This window comes from Amblyomma mixtum, chromosome 3 (assembly GCF_055824585.1).
Source record: "Amblyomma mixtum isolate Tamu chromosome 3, ASM5582458v1, whole genome shotgun sequence".
Lineage (NCBI taxonomy): Eukaryota > Metazoa > Arthropoda > Arachnida > Ixodida > Ixodidae > Amblyomma > Amblyomma mixtum.
This window is the reverse complement of record NC_143014.1, coordinates 114,680,857-114,698,659: the sequence shown is the minus strand read 5'-3', so window position 1 is coordinate 114,698,659 and position 17,803 is coordinate 114,680,857. Positions and strand designations below refer to the sequence as shown.

General features: G+C 42.0%; 1 protein-coding gene across 2 annotated transcripts in view; it reads right to left on the bottom strand.

The window, feature by feature from the left end:
- The window catches only part of LysRS (Lysyl-tRNA synthetase), a 39,583-nt gene that overhangs the window by 8,108 nt on the left and 13,672 nt on the right, over positions 1–17,803 (bottom strand). For both annotated transcript variants that reach the window (XM_089580761.1, XM_089580762.1), the window contains 7 exons: positions 15,529–15,788; positions 12,253–12,335; positions 7,919–8,022; positions 6,405–6,530; positions 6,010–6,129; positions 3,805–3,967; positions 804–977 (listed from right to left, as the gene is read on the bottom strand). In XM_089580761.1, coding sequence (XP_089436887.1) covers positions 804–977; positions 3,805–3,967; positions 6,010–6,129; positions 6,405–6,530; positions 7,919–8,022; positions 12,253–12,335; positions 15,529–15,788 — 1,030 coding nt within the window. The remainder of the gene's footprint in view (positions 1–803; positions 978–3,804; positions 3,968–6,009; positions 6,130–6,404; positions 6,531–7,918; positions 8,023–12,252; positions 12,336–15,528; positions 15,789–17,803) is intronic.

Below are 17,803 nucleotides of genomic sequence, written 5' to 3'. Positions count from 1 at the left end.
GTGAGTTCTTCAAGTAAGCCATGCTTAGGAGCTCTTGGCTAACCCAGCATTTCTACTTTTCCGGGCATTGTGGAGAATGCCCAGAGAGAATGTGGAGGCTGGAATGTAAAGCTTGGAAAGAAATGGAAGAAATGGTGGCGGGTAGCCAAGAAAGAAACACTAGCTACAAATATAAAGTAGCACAGAGGCAAGAAAGTGTGGCTTCAAGGAATTATTAACGGCAGCATGAGGCTTAAAAGGGTCACAGCATCTAGACCATGAAGCAGCAGAAGATGTACAACAGCAGGAACATAAGGCACAGCAACAAATGCATGAGATACTCGCAGCAAGAAAATAGTGTGTACCAAAGTTTGAACATGAGTGACAGCAAAGCAGCAGGGTGAATAAAAACTGTACAGAACTGCCCTCCCATTAAGTGATCACGGAACAAAATCGAATGGTCTATAGCTCCTGCTTTTTTTCTTTTTCTTAGTCTCAGCTGTGTCAGCTTTGGATGAAGTCAACTTCAGCTTGGCCACACTACTAAGGTGAGAGAATAAAGTCTGCTTAGATGCAGCGAGCAACAATGGCTGAAATATTAATATATACTAAATATTTCCATGAATGGTACAAACATACAGTAGCCAAAACCATCACACCAGGAAGGAATCCCTGCTATCTCGGACTGGCGGCACATTTTGACGCAACATGGTGCTATGCAGTCTCACCAAAATACTCCTAACTGTAGTACAATATATTCAATAAAATGGCACAGTTTGGGGCACTTGCAGCAGCATTTAAAGTACTGAAGAGAAAGTACTCACCAGGTGTACCTAACAGCTCAGGGGCGGGTAGCTTAACACCTAGAGCTTTCTCCAAGTCTGGAAGCATGTTCACCCTTCGGAAAGGGGGTGTAAAGTCAATCTCCAAAGCAGGCCCATCAGCACCTTCCGGGTGGTAGGTGACCTTGTATGATCCAGTCAGAAACTTTACCATGCCTGTAGTAGGAACACAAACACTTTTTGTTCATTCTAAAACATACAAATTAGTTTCCAACTCCTACTGCAGTATGTAAAAGTGGTGGCACTGGTGAACAGATCACGGTTCTGAGATCAGAGTACACGCAAAGTTCCAAAATATAGCAGGAACACCATGAGTGCTTCAGGGGCACACTGGGGTACCGAATGTGCTGCACTCCTCGATTTCAAACATCCTGAACACTAACTTCTTGGGATTGTATTCTGTTTACATTTAATGCTACTGGTACTTCTACATATTTAATACAACAAATGCATGTAACACTTGGGCCCCACAAATAAGAGTGAGATTTACGCACCAATAATTTCTTTGAAGAATAGCAAGGTTCATGATCTAAACAATACACAAACAAAACCAGTTAAATACATTTTAGATTTGAGTGCACCGCAGCCTTCATTTATATTTGAATTTAGAGAGAAACTGTAAGGAATTTTGCTTCAGGGAACTTGCCAAAAGCATGCCTGCCATTAGTTTGTCGTGTCATCAAGGAATGCAATAAGAATATAATTATCATCCTGGCTATCAAAGAAATTTAGTTGTAGGGTTTTGAAGTTACCATTCAAGAAACCTGAATGCAAACTTTTCTTCCTGTTTCTGAAGTGGCAACTTCAAATCCCCATAACTCAAGTTCTACGACCGAAGAACTCTAGTTTGGGCTAGTTGGTTCATGATTCAACAGGAAAACGGCGCAAAAGACGTGGAAAAAAGAGACAAACACGACAGGACCAGCGCCAAGTTGGCGCTGGTCCTGTGGCGCTGGTCCTGTCGTGTTTGTCTCTTTTGTCCACGTCTTTTGCGCCGTTTTCCTGTTGATTCTACGACAGATATGATAATTTTACCCTTACTTCATTCCATGATGAGAAGACAACTTAACAGCACGCATTTCAACAAGTTCTCACGATTTCTCTCCAAAACCTTACATAACCTGCTACACAAGTGCACAAGCACTAGTTCTACATAAAGTTAAATGTCATAATGGGAATTGCCACGCAAGAACACATTCCCTAAAAATCTCATAATTTGCGACTTCATTAACAAAATTTTTTTCACAACCAGCTTCCCCCCTAGAAGAAGCCTTGTGCGTCTTCCAAGGCAAATAAAGAATTAAAAAAAAAAAAAACTAATGAAATAAAGAACAGTGTCCATGTCAGCGATGTGAAATCCAAAGAGGACCTCAGGAAGCTGAAGGGACCCACTAATGCTATCCCGTTATTGGAGCTCAAGCGTGCTCCGAATTCAGTTAGACATGCCACAGAAAATTTTTAATGAGAACTTTTCGATCAGTGGAAGCGTGCGGTTTTTACGTATTCAAATGCTTTTGAAAACTATGAACAGCGAACGTGATGGTAACTTGACGTCAGCAAAAGTGATGAACTAAGAACTAGGTAAAAGCTTGTTAATTTGAGCTTCAAGGGATAAGAAAAAATATTCCAATTATCTGAAAGTTCGAATAATCAAATGACCCCGAAAAAAACTGTCAGGAACTGCTTGCACCATGGTGTTTACTTGGTGAAAGACTGGGCAATGGGTGCCTGCTTTTGAGATAAATATGGCGTGGCAGTGACTATTTTTCATGATTCCATTACTGCTTTATTCAGTGCATACTGTCAGGAGCGTCGAAGAAGGATTGCACAAGAATAGTAAGGACATCCTCGGCATCCTTCAGGGTGCGACATGGTGGAGCTCCAGCACTACTGTGCCACACTTCTCTCAAGCAGCACCGTCATATGTGGGAGGCTTCACTGCGCGAATAGGGAACGGCACATGACGAGCGTGCAGTTTTGGCGCGCTAGAAAAACAGAACCACGTGGAAGGAACTGAAGCAAATGCTCAGCAGCGCCAAAGTGGGGAGAAAAAAAAAAGGTGGGGAGGGGCTGGCTGGCTGGTCGAGCCACCACTGCGGCGGGCTGGCACTAAGATCACTAAAGCGAAACTGAAACTAAAAGTCGGACTGTTCTTGAAGACGGGGCCATCTGTTCGTTGTCACGTCTGCCGTTGCATGCTGTTGTCAGAGGTGCATGGGCCGCAAGCATCTGTGCAGCATGGAATCCAGGTTTTGAGTAGGACTATTTGGACAATCTCTTGCCGTGTCTGTTATGCCTAAAAGCAGCCTCCTTTCAGGAGCCTGTTAGTATTAACCAGTGTGTCCAAATTAATGAGTGCACAACGCCACTGACTTGCATGGGCATTGGCCGCGACCGAGCCGGCAGTTCATATTATCCAATTTCTGAATTAACAGTGTTCGAATCAACAAGCTTTCACTGTAATACTGTCCCAGCTGCCCAACATTAGTTACAGTTTTAGTACACACCACCGTCCATTTGAGTTTCCACACCCAAACCTATTGCAACACAGTGAAAAATGCCTTGCCGATGCAAGTTTTACCATAGTTAACACTTCAACAAAGAAACACAAGATACTGCAGCGCCATATAGTGACAAACGCTCAAAACACTTGATCAACGATGCAAAGGAAGGGTGGCTTTTCAGCAAAGGGCACTGCGGAGATAATGTAAGCAGTAATCAAATATGATGAACGTAATATTTACCAAAAAGTGGTCACCTGGTGGGATACACCAATAATGGAAAGTTTTCACTCCACGACGGAGCTTCAGTTTGTTTTACACCATTTTCAATGCCACATTAAAATTCTAATCTTAATTTCTTCGATACTGCAGTACTTGATCCTGATAATATAAGGCAAGATCTTTTCATCTGCCCCATAACCTAATGTCAGTTTTAAGTACCTTTAACAACATATTTCTCTGACAAAAATAAAATGGCTTACCTGACACCAAAGATTCAGTGATTGTCATCAAATCGTTGTAATCAGCATAGGCCATATAAAATTCACATGTAGTGAACTCAGGATTATGTGTTAGGTCAATGCCTTCATTGCGGAACTGGCGGCCTATCTCATACACACGATCTAGACCACCAACAATCAGCATCTGAAAGGAGAAATATGTAATTTAAAAGTGTCTCCTTAACTGAATTTGTCTTCTTTCTTGTAATAAGCCCATTCAAACTAGAAACTGTTCTTAATTTCTGGCAGAAAGAACTAAACTATGGAGCTATGCTATTTTTTATGGCCGAGTCGCATTTTGTGAAGAATAATGTTACCTAATAATATCTCATAATTATGGTGCTTCGACATAACTGAACATATTTATATGATGATGTACCTGAACAAAAATATAAATATAGCATAGTTCCACGTGGCAGGTGTTTGGCTACAGCACTATTTCAATCGGAAGGCAAAAAAATAATGAGGGAAAGTGTCTTACCGACCCGTTAGAAGTTACCTAATTAGGCTTAAGTTATTTTTCCATAACATGGGAACTAATTGAAGTATATGGAAATTAATTATATTTTCAAAAACTGAAGGAAGAAACACATATACACACTTAATACCATTACCGTGCCTGTAATAATAAAAATTTTCATTTCAATACCAGTGTCTCCTCTAGGACACTGAGGACAACTCTAACATCTTATTTTTCTGTTAGCAAAATCCGATAGTTCGGCATTTCTTGGCTTTGTTGTCACTTGTCCGAGCACGAAAGATGCATGAATTGCTAGGAGATTTGGAAGCTGAAAAACTTTTTCCTGCAGCTCTGATTCAAACTTGAGGCCCTCTGATGACAAAATAGCCCAGAAGTTGCATAAACTGACATGATCATGGCTGGTAGTCAGCGGTGCAGTCCAGCAGCAGCTGAAATTAAAACTACCGCCGGCCGGATGTTAAAGGCCTTTATAAATGTTCGCTACCGTCATTTTGTTTACGTTTGCATCAGAATTCCCGTTCCCGACAATGAAGTTCGCGAAAAGAACTGCGACCTGCCTTTCAGCGACCTCAACGCCACACAGCGCACGATGCTTTTGAGGGCTGAGGCGATGGGTCTGGCAGGATAGTCTGAGCGTCGTGGTGGAGCCAGCAGCGAGCCAAACCACTAGTTCAGCAGCTGTCATCACTAAGCCACTGTCTTGACTGATGAGTAGAGACTGGTATGTACGGGCATTATTAAATTCTGTAATAACAGTCCTCAAAGCGCTGGATATGCAGTCCAGTGCCTTGGTACGTTGCTGAAGCGAACGTGCCGAGCACTGCGTTTGCTAACTGGAGGCTTGTGAAACATTAGCTAGCCACAGGTGGTACATACTAAATAGTCCACTGTACCAGACTTGTAAGCTGAATAACTGAATGACAGCATAGGTTTCCGAAAATATTTCCTTTCCAGAATGCTTAAGAGTGTTTCTGTCTACTCCTACTGATTTTCGTTTGCTTCACTGCCAGTTTAATAATGTTGCCCGCATGCTTTTACAGACAGTCAAACCTCAATAATAACAGAAAGGAGACCAAAATTTTGCTTGAAATGAGTGGAGTGTGAAATAAAAGAAGTCGAATTAGAACAAGGAACTGATGCATCGTGTTGCGTGGGTAACCACAATATAGAGGCATCAGCACTGTGTGATGTCAGTACATGTTAAAGATCTCCAGGTGGTCGAAATTATTCCGGAGACTTCCACTACAGCGCCCCTTTCTTTTTTTCCTCTTTCACTCCCATCTTCCTCCCTTCCCTTACAGCGCAGTTCAGGTGTCTACTGTGATATGTGAGACAGATACTGTGCCATTTCCTTTCCTCAAAAACCAATTTACTAATTTTACACTTGGCACTGAGGGTAAGTGATGGATCTGCAGTGGCTTCAGCAATGCACTGGTACCGCGCCAGCACCACACCGGACCCACTCAGCAACTGTATCCACGTGGCAACTGCACTTTCCCTATTGACTCGTGTGGAAAGAAGCACAATAGATGAAAGTGCATATGGAGCAATTCTGCCAAAAAGCCAGCTATCACTAACAGCTGCTTTTAGACAAAAACCTTGGACATTGAGAAAAACAAAGCTCCTCTCAGCTCAAGAACGCTTGTCAGGAGGCCAAGGCCATGCTGTGTCCTCCAGACAATGTTTGCATACAGGCAGCAACAAACCTTGAGGTAGAGTTCGGGGGCCACACGCATGTACAGATCCATGTTGAGCTCATTGTGGTGCGTAATGAAAGGCTTGGCAGTGGCACCACCCGCAATCATGTTCATCATAGGTGTCTCAACCTGCATGAGCAACAACACACTCATGAGTTCTAGTACAGTACGCCAAAGTACTGCAAGCACCACCAATACTGACACGGAACAGACAGTGGCGAAAAAATTTTGGTACAAGCCCCTGCTTGCCAGTCAAAAGCAGTTCACACAGTGGCCGTGAAAGCCCAAGGTACCATTCACATGTGAGAAGTAGGCCACGATTCTGTCAATTTGTGCCACACACAGAGAACAAAGACAATAAAAACATCTCTGAAGAATAAACAAAGCAGACGCAATAAACCTACCTCAAGAAAGCCCATGTTATCGAAAAACTTGCGCACATAGTTCACAACTTTGGATCGTGTGATGAACTTCTGCCGTGTGCTGTCATTGAGAATGAGGTCCAGGTACCGCTGCCGAAAGCGGGTTTCCTGAATTGGTGAAAAAATGAAAACAACCATTTTACTACACCAACCAATACAGAGCACAAAAAGAAATATTCAGAATAGAAAAAAAAAACCCTACAGTAATGTGTTTGCGGTAACTGAGAAAGCAAAAAAAAAAAAAAGCAACTCAAACAACAAAAGTAACATCTTAAAAAAAAAAAGTAGGCCTCCCAAGTTTTTTCTTCAAATATTATTTTCTGTGTAAACAAACCACTTGCGTCAAGACACTTGTACATCTGAACTTGACTGTTAGCTAGTGTTAAATGTTTCAACATGGAAAAAGAAATGTCGCACATAGATTCTCCTCTCTAATGTCAGCAAAAACTAATAGTACATCATTTGGGTAGTGTGACAAGATATTCAGTTCACTGATGTAATAAGAAATCTAGTGAATTGAACAAGTTAGCACCATTGGGAAATGGCACGTTTCATCACGACTTCTGATGAAAAGAATATTCATAATTTTTAAATATATTTGGAAAATATTCTACTTCAAACAGTAAAAGTGCTGTTAGTTGAATCAATTAATTGTTCACATTATTAGAAAATTTCAATACACACATAACACTCCCAGTGAAAGAAACACACGAAAGAAACAAAGTACACGAGTCCAAAGCAAGCACAGGACAATACTAATATTGTTATTTATTTTTCTTAACAGAGTAATCGAGCAATCAATTCAGACAGACCTGACATACACACACAAAAAAAAGACATGCCATCAGTGGGAGCTGATCCCACGCCGCTGCCCATCGCACGCAGTACTCAACCAACTGTGCAACAGCGAGTGAGAGTGAATAACTTTATTTGCTCCACAGTGCCAGCTGTCTCCCCTTTACTTTTGAAGGTGTGCTTGTCTGCTCATTCGTGTGTAATGAAGTAATGTGAATTATTAAAGGGAAGTACAAATCATTTCTCTAGCTAACTGAGAAGTAAGGTAGCAGGCTGCATGTGAAGACTTTAGGCCGAGAAGCCCAACATTATAATAATAAGTCTGCAATGCACATGTGAGCATACCACATAAGGCCCATTACTATTGTGCCAGTCATTCCGTCACTATTGTAACAGGCGCATGCAAAACCAGTTTTCTGAAGCCTTCAGCAGAATAAAGGTGGCTAGAAGCCCTGAACATTTTTGTCCAAACACTTGCAAACTATTGTAGTAAAGGTCTTCAGTATTCACAGCAGCAGTCCTCAACACTAGGAAATTGAGCAAACATTCACAGATTTTCCAGGCTTTGGACAACTCAATTCCATATGCAATCTCACAGTTCACAGCATGCCAATTCATAGGCCAAGGCACTACTATAATGGGTAGGTGGTGAGACTGTCCCTTAAGTTTCAAGCATGCACAGAAGAGCCATACAACCCTACCTTGTCCTTGAGCCCAAAATGCAGGTGGGGCAGCATGTGCAGGCAAGGGGCAAGAAGCACCATTTCCACTGGCACAATGCTCAATTCACCTTTCTTTGTCTTGCCTGAAGAAAAATGAAAGATGGAAATGACTGTCAACGTGAAATTGCTTACTTTTGTCTGACCACTACTGACAAATTAAAACAGCAAATGGTCAACTAATTCTTTCATATACAAAATGCAAACACAAATGTCAGAGCCTTCCTCCCAAGAGCTGTCAAGTCTTCAGTTTTATATGTTTATAGCAACAAAAGAACAAGAAGAAAGAAAAGAAACAAGCTAGTGCCAAGTCACAGTGCAACCCAATGCGCGCAAAAGTGCTTGGTTTTTAGATTAAATTCAAAAGTGCTATGGTGATGCCCAACTTAAGCCTACCATCTGCATCATTCAGACAGAATAACTTTATTTTGGAGTCCTATTGAGACGCCTGAAGGAGGGTCACCTGTACAGCTAAAGTCAGGCATTCATTGAGCACCACCAAGTTTAGCCAAGCGTTTCAGGTTGTGGGTGGCGGATAGGAAAAATAAGGTGCAGTTTGGACAGCGTTGCACCAAAGCAAAGACCTACTCAACACCCCACCAGCTCAGCAAGCAGGCCTACAAGTGTGCACGTTCTTGCCACTGTGAGTGGCATGGCGCTAGTTACACACTGTTGCTCTTGGTTTCTTGCACTGGCGAGTGCTGGCAAAAATGTTCTGATTTTAGAAAATTAAAAAAGTTCTGGCTTTGCACTAGTTGCATCGAGCCTAGAGTGTTTAGGAAACAGGAATAAAGTGCCTCGTTCCAGATAGACGATGTCATTAGGAGCTTCTGCAGTCAGCCCCATGGTGTATAGACCAGATTTTTCAGCAGTCTCGAGGCTCAGCCATTTTTCCGCGACTTTTGTGCCATGGTGCGAGCACTTTCCAGGGGACTGCTGATGATGGCTGTTATTCGGGCACCGTGGCTTTTTTGAAGCTTGGTGAGTACATCTTGGCAAGTTTGTATTATACGATTCGATATTAAGCGAATGATCGGTGAGAGTGATAACAGGCTGCTGCGTATATATGTGGTGCATGTGCATATGTGGTCATGTATTTGACCACTGTCGAGTGCCCTTCTACAGAGCCGCGAGTCAAGTAACTTGTGCGCGCTGTTTTTCAATTGCGCGAACTAGTTCTTTTATTATAATGTCCTGGAGTACATCACGAAGGTGACTGATGCAGCTAATTTGTTGTGCAGGTCGGCCAAACCACGAATGGGCCAATTTAAAGCGCACAGACTTGAAATATAACAAAGGAAATGTCGGTACGGTCAAACCGAATGTGATTATCAAACTTGTAATTCCACAGCGCGAAACAAGGACAAGGACGACAGAAGAAACACCACAAAGTGCTGACTACCACTAAGTTTATTGCCATGCGCTGCGCCTACATATCTGCAGTTCAGCGTGCACGTGAAGCAATAGGAAAAAACGATAAGTGACGCTATCTCTGGCAGCAGCAGCGACCCGTACGTAGCCCATACATGAGACCCACACACACACACACACACACACAAAAAAAAACAAAGCCAGTCTGATGATGTGGAAGCTGAATACAAAAAATCAAGACCTTCTAAACCAACTGTCGCATTACAACCCTAGGTAAAAAAGTTTCTTTTTCACTTAAAAACAACGATGGTGTACTGACACAGTCTCCTGCTTTCTTCGCAATCTCTGCAGCCTTAGCTATCTCTCTGGCGTATCTGTCAGTGTACCTATGAAGAATACAGGTTCTTGCTAACAGGGGCCCAAGTTCCTTGCATTGCTTACAATCCCGGCACTGCACACCTAGGTGACGAGAAGCCCCCATGACGGTGTTATTGTGCTCCATGAGCCTTTTGTTGAGGCATCTTCCCTTTTGGCCAATGTAGGTTTGGCTCCTTTTGCTTCGTTTTGCTTTGCGCGCATGCTGAACTGTATATATGTAGGTGCAGCGCATGGCAATAAACTTAGTTGCAGTCAGCGCTTTGTGGCGTTTCCTCTGTAGTTCTTGTCCTTTTTTGCACCATGGAATTAGAAGCATGAGATGCCAACTAGCCCAACAATCCGTTTTCAGTGGTTTTCAAAGCTCCTTCTCGATGACAACGCGGACAAGCTGACGCGACGTGTTTTCATTCATCATCGACCGATTCAAGTGTTTGTAACGAACAATTTTTTTTACAGTTTTGCTTATGTTCCTCAGGACACGGGTACGCAGGTACCCGTAGTTTACCGCATCCCGAGGCAATTGATCCTGCTCAATGGGTGGACGACATGAAGTTGTGGCTACCTGTGCAGGAGCCCCACATCATACACTACTTGCTACGTATCAGGTATCACATACTACCGACTACAGGAGCGACGAGTAGAAGCACAGAAAACAACCAGACTGTGCCGTATTTGCATTCGAACAATGCATTCGACGACGCTCACGACAAATCCCGCAGTACTCTCCTGAAGGCGGCGCCCGGCGTTGAGATTATGGCACCACCCGTGAGCTGCTGATGAAGCTAAAAAAGTCTGGTCTACAGCGTCAGCTTCTCGCCGGCACGTTATATAACGCATTTGCGAAGGTGCACTAAGATAACTGCTGATGTCTACGCTGTATAATTTTGCCTTCTAGCAAAATCTGTAAGTAACATGAATTTTCTGAGCTACAGTGGTCTAAAAATGGCATACTCCTGAATGCTTGTTAGAAAGTCGCAGCAAGGTGAACGTGTCTTGTGTAAGTCTTTATGCATATTTCCTGCCATTGACTGCCGTAATAAATGAATACGAGCAACATCAAGGGGCAAGATTTATTGCAGTACTGTTTGGCAACGTTCACATGAGAAAAATTAGTGCCAATGCTCAACGCTACATTACTCTGCATCTGACACAGATTTAATTCTGATACTCCCAACATGGTAAAACTGGTACAACAGTACATAAACATTTTAAAAATCTTGTCTCAAGTGCAAGCCTTCTATGAAATATAATTTTATCCTTTCACTGAGAGAAACACCTACCGAGTACAGTAGTCAGCCTGACAGCTTCAGAAGGCAACTGGCTTGAGTGCAGCATGAAAGCTGGTTATCGTGACTGGCAACACAATGTTGCTTAATTAATCCATCCAATCAAATCGTTCTTTCTCACAAAGAATGTAGTCTTTATTTTGCAATAAATTTTATGCAATGAAGCATGACGTCAGAAAGTCCTTTCGGTGTAATGCTCCATCAAAACACCTTTCCCGTAATATATATGAAAGAATTAGCCTGTAGTCAATCTGCTCACAATATCATGACCAAAGGAAAAGTCTGCTTACTATGCTGTTCATACGACAAGAAACTGGTCTTACTATACCTAGTCCATACGAGCAATTTTAATAAATACCACTTTCCAGCTCTGTGAAGCACATCCTAAACAAAAATAGTAAGAACCAGAAAAATACATGCGTGTGAGAATATCAGGAATCTCAGTAAACTCCCCAATACGTTTGAGTGGCAGGAAATTATGTAGAAGGGCATTCTTGCTGTTACAGATGATGACATAATTAAAAACGTGAATGCACAACCAAGACACACAAACAGTCATCAAATCGCCCACATGCATCGTGTTGGTTCAATTGGGCGCCAGTGAATGCAACATGTAAAGGGCATCCTAACATCTAAGTGTGGAACCAGAGCCAGCACAATCAGTTCCATAGGGCGCTGTTTTCTGAACAGGTCGTAACTTCGGTAGGTTGTAGACAAAGCAAAAAGCACAACCTCTCTACTCATACTACTACACTGCCACTTGGCTGAACTATGCACAACATTCACTCCTGCCTATATGCACACATAGTACATGCATATACAAATGAGCTAACTTGTCTTCAAGGTAACTGGCATTGTTGGTCTTGGCTCTTTGTAACACAAGTTTATCACAAGTTGAAAGCGTGCTGCAAATCTCCCAGAAAATGCTGCAATCTCATTTATCACATCTTTCAATATGTCAGTACTTTCTGTTGCTCTTTTCAACATGGCCTCCAATTTACTAAGCCACCCTGATACAGCTACAACATGGATGGTTTTACAGCAAGTTGCCAATAAAAAAAACAAAAACTTATGCACATATGGTAGTGCACAAATTCTGCCCATCGCCTCATTCACCCACGTTGCAAGACAAACAGCAATTTTGTATAATCAGTGCCTCCTGACTACCAAACTTGACAAGCGGACGAGATGAAGGACAAGAAAGACACGCTATAGCATTTAGAACTGTCCTAGGTTTGCATTTTCCAATTGATTGTTAACACTCAAAACAGCAAGCCTTACCTGGGTGGCCAATACAACCAAGTATGTCACCTCTCCTGAGTTTTGCGTTGACCTTGGCAAATGCTTCTTCTGAGCTATAATACCTGGAAGAAGGAAAAAGAAAAGCAACCTTCTGTAGCCCATGCTCAAAGAAAATAACCATTAAAAAATATACAATATGCAGCAAGCCTTTATATGTGACTGCACCAACCAAAAACCTTAAAAATTTTCAGTCTACCTCGTAGTCGAGAGTAGAAGTAAGCATGAAATTGGCCTCAGTAACGGTGACACAAGCAGTGCACTTGTTCATGGGCATCCATCTGTGCTGATTTAGCACTTATTTGCCACTGCAACTGTGATGTGTTTAAGGGGACATGCTCCAGAATGAAACATTTCTGTTAATATTAGAGCCAGGTGGCCGAAAATTTCTCATATGGTCAATTTTTAGGAGCTGTTTTCAAATCTGGTGCAATAGGTATGTCATTTCCTTCATTGTGATGCATTCTATGCAATGAGAATAAAAATATTACTCTTTAAATTGCTTTTGATTGGTGGAACAATAATGTTTTTTTCAAATTTAGATCTAACTCACAACAACAAATTGCAATCAAAAATAGCATAGCTGTATTTTGCAAATGCTAAAGAACGCCCATACGAAATTTCATAGTAATACAACATTGACAGGTGAAGTAATGTCCTGCACAAGCAGTGAGGTTGCTTGAAAATGAGAAACAAAGAAAACAGCGTTTTAAAACAAACATTTAATAAATGAATACGATGCTTTCTTTAAACAAACTTTGGAAAAATGCAGCTTAAGGAGCTGCAAAGTAGCATGTTTCCTTAGAATTCACCTGCAGCGTATGTGTGGGTTCCTTTCTCGACATGTTGACAACGTCGACAATGTTCTGAAAAACGCTGTTATGTGAGCAACGTCTGCGTTCGGCGTGTCTGCGTTGTGTGCAGACGATGCTGCAACTGGCACCCACTTGGCGTGCATCCGTCGCTCTGGCCATTTTCGACACTGTGATCCGAAATGAGATGCTCAACGGCCGTCTTGTTGACGCTTCTATGATATTATTAAAAAGTTATAAGTTATACAAAGCTCAAGCTGCCGGCAAGCTTTACCTGACAATACGCGGCACAGCAGCTTTGAGCCAATGGTGGCGACAGTTTAGAGAGTGGCGATACAGCTTTTGGGGACGCAAAAACTTGTTTCTAATTTCTTTTTGAAAACTGCTGGAGGTCTCACAAAATGCAAAAAGCTCTTTCTACCTGCCTGCAAAGCCGCAAAAGCGGTAAACATCATGTTTGAAACTCGTAGCCGTTATAAAAGCAGCTCAGTTCTGCCCATTGGTCCGTCACCTCGTGTGCTCACATCGCAGATTTTTATCACTACTCGTCTATATTTGTGGCTGAGGTTGATGGACATGAAAGAGGAAGGGTTACAGATAATAAAACAATCAAAAACAAAAAAAGCAATTTTTTGATGAAAACTGCTGTTTCTTCATGCACGTCTCCCCTTAAAGCATAGCATGGCAGCGATGCTCGTAGTGAACTTGAACCACAAGAGCTTGAGGCTGTACGCATTGCCTGAATGAGCGGAGTAAACGTCAATGCCCTTCTCGTAGTAGTAAAGTATGCTGAAGGTTCTTTGCACAAGTTGTTGCCAACATCGATGTTCACAGTCTTCTTTTCTTTTTTTTTATTAGTCCCACCGTAGCATCAGTCATCATGTACAGCATGTTGATTCAATGCTGGTTCAATATCGTTCCCTTCTTCTTTTACGTCTACTGACCACAAAGCAGCAAGAAGTGTCATCTGTCCTTTTATGAGGCAAATGTGCATTTGTTCAATTGCAATTCGATATAATTCTTCGCTTCAATCACATCATCTCTGTCAAATAAGTTGCACTACATGTTTATTGCGAACTACAGTCGAATCATGTTAATTTGAAGCCTGTTGGACCATTTAAGATATTCGAATTAAGCAGGTTTTTGACCTATCAGAAACTGAAGCAAAACGAAAGAGGAAAGCACGAAACATTGTTCAACTGCGTTCAGTGCTTTAGAGCCACCCCTATTGCACTCAGCAAAGCTGCGGTCAATGTTTAAAAATGAACTTTTAATCTTCAAACTTTTAAAGATTAACAGTGTTCCTGATTTTGTGGCAAACTCGGCCATTCAAGCATAGCACCTTAGGTCTTCAAATTAACCGAGCCAGTGCAAGCTGCCTGTTCAAGTTAACCGATAGAATTTTAGGTTACAAATTACACAACTGTAGATATTCTATGAGATATTCTGTTATGCTACGGTGTCGTTTCAAATCCAGCTTGGGCTATGAAAGCTTTATTTCTTTTTCTTAAAATTCAGACGGAAAATTCGTCAGTGAATGCCACTGGTTCACGACATGATCATTTGAATATGCCAGGAATGGGAGCTAAAAGTGCGTAATGCTTAATAAAATTAGTACATTATACAAAATACAGCAATCATTACTTCAATGCAACAAACCGTTCTTTAAAGCAGATGGTAGGACACTACCACCGCTGACATGGGCGACCCTGTGACAATCACAATATGCTGTTTCACAATGCAATACTCACACAGCCAACTAAACATCGCGTGCGAATGTACGTATACATGCATCAGTGCTTTCATATGCACGCATGCGTAAAGGAGCACATAAGCATACATTTTCACAAAGCGATGGGACAGTTCTTAAAGAATATGCCATGGCTGCAATCGAATGGTTTAAAAGAACGCCACTTTCTCGCAATTAGCACTATGTCTGTTTTTGTGCCTTCATTTTACCAGTGTCCGAAAGCTGTCACACTAACTTATCACAGTTTCTAACATTAGAATACATCTTAATGGTCCCAAAAATTGAAAAATCTCTCTTTAAATGTTTTGCACAAATGCATTTAACACAAATGCTGTGAAACTTCAGACACTTTGGATGTCCAAGGTTTCCACTGTGCCAAAAAATAAAGTTAAGAAATGTATACATGACACAGTAACAACATCAAAAGCATGCATTAGTAGAGGATAATAGATTAGCTTTAATCACCCGGGGTTGTTCAAGCTGTATACAAATCTCAGCCCACAGGCATTTTTGCATTTAGCCTCTACAAAAATGCAGCCTCCATAGCCAAGAATGAAACCCGTGGAATTCTCAGCAATAAGACACCACAGCCACAAAAGCACCAAGTGAATGGAAGCCTCAACCTTGGGAAAATTATAAGAAAGCATGAGCACAATGGTTGGCAAGGGGCACCAAAAAAACTATGAAAGGGCTTACGAGGCATTGGCCATGACTTGAATCTTGGTGCCCTCGCCACGCAGGTCGTAGAAGATGAGCTTGGTACCTGACTGACGCTTGGCATGCACCCGACCTGCCACTGACAGCCGCTCATCTGTCAGCACCTGACCCGCCTGCAGGCCACTGTACCGCTCGACAAACTCAACGAGCGAGATGGAGACGTCAAACTTGTGCGGGTAAGGGTCCTCGCCAGCCTCGCGCAGCTGTGCCACCATGGCTGACCGAATTCGAAAGAATTCCTGCGCAAGCAACAGGAATCAGAAGAAAGAAATCAAAGTAATGTATAATTCTGGCCATTTCAGCTTTCTCCGAGCACTAAGACAAGTAAAAGGCTCATCACATGGAAATGCAGCCTGAGAATAAATTCCTCTTTAACTGCTGTCCTCACTTGTATGAACACGTACATGTTTCCCTTGCAGGTGTACAGTTCTGCTAGTCTTTCATAAAACGAAAGGCAAGAAAAAGGAAGGAAGAAAGCAACAGCAGATACTTAAAAAGGGATACCATTATTTAAATAATAACTGAAAGTGTTTCATCACATCTCCATGCTCATGTAAAAAAGATGCATAGCACTTGGCATGTAACGCTGCTTTCGAAGGGGCTCAGTGGCAAAAATCATGTCATTTTTATCTTTATTATTTTTTTGCCTCATGCAGAACACGGCAGTAACTCATTGCCCATGACACAACCAAAATCAATATTTATATTTCACATTCGTACTTCAGAAGTGCACGTTTCGGATCTTCAGTGTCAACATGCAGCAGCATAATTTGTTGGCAGATAACAACTCTTGCAAATATCATGGATAGCTTTTTCGGCATATGGTTAGGTGTGCTATTTCCATGTCATTACATAGTAAATAAATCCAGAAAACAATGCCCCTTGTTTTCTTCATCTATAGAGAGAACTAAAAATAAATGCAGCACTTACTGTATATACTCATATAAGGGCCGCACTTTTTGCCTGCAGTTTGACGGAGTGCGTGCGGCCCTCACAGGAGACCAGCATTATTTGTAAAATTTTTATGGCTATGATGGAGCCTAAGTTATGCGTCCCTTTTATATGCTGGAACATGCACATTTTTATAATGAATTAGCGCAGTCCTGGTGAATCCCTCAAACATATAATGCATTGAAAGTATGGATGGTAGGACGTGCGCCCAACAACTGGTACGAATTAACTGCACAAAATAAAGCAGATCGCTAGATCAATTTACTGACAAATGTCACAGGATTATAAGTTAAGATCAAGATCCTCCAAAGATCCAGCGCTCGACTGACAGTAATGATGCCTCAGCCAACGTTTCACAGCAGTGCGTCATGCATGCCAGCCGCGGCCGTCAATGCGAGGTGCCGTTCACCTGGCCTATTTTTTCGCGCGTTTCATTGTCGAAGGCCTTGCGGAAATCAATCATAGGTTCATTTTAATGTGAGATTATTGTGCGATGGTAAAATGGTAACAAGGTTAGACCTGTTATTATAAACCGTGACTAGATTCAAAGCACTTTTGCTGCGTCTTCGATGCGGAACATGCTAGGCCTAGTGACACCGGGCGAACACTGTGCAATTACGGCACGTATTACTCGAGCCTGGTGGGCGGTGCGTGGCTGCAAGAAAATGCAGCTGCTAGCATGGGTATTCCCTATTCTAGTTTTTTGCGCAGCATTATGTTTTTGTCCTTTTTGGTGTGAATGCTGAGCACACAAGATGAGTTAGCAACGCTGAGGCACTGCAGGTTCGTGGTTCAAGGCGGAGTTTGGCATACGGGACAACGCGAGCATGGTTGTACCAAGTGTCGCAGGCAGTTATTGTCTACCAGCTCCCAGCGTATCCTACCACATGGGCAATATTATGCACACATGAAGCAATTCTTTTGGTTGACTCTTTTGTTTTTTTTTTTTAGTATTACCGCCTGCCCAGTTGGGTGTGTGGCCCTTACATGAGTATATAGGCAAATGAATCCATAAAAAGGAATAGAAATGACACTAAATCTCGCTGCCACAGTTCAAGCTCTCAGAGATGTGTGTGCTACGTCCATAAAAAACAGAAGCACAACACAATGGACAAAATAAGCCTATTAAAGATTTTTTCTGCAGAAAAATAGAATTAGGAAAGGAAAGGTGAAAAAGAATAGTGGGAAAGCAGAAAACGTCTGCAAATTTACTTGCACCCTATGGATTATCAGCAAAGAATGGAGAGTGTATAGCTTGAGCTGATCAGGCTTTCAATGGTGTGAGCACTGTATGTTGCATTTC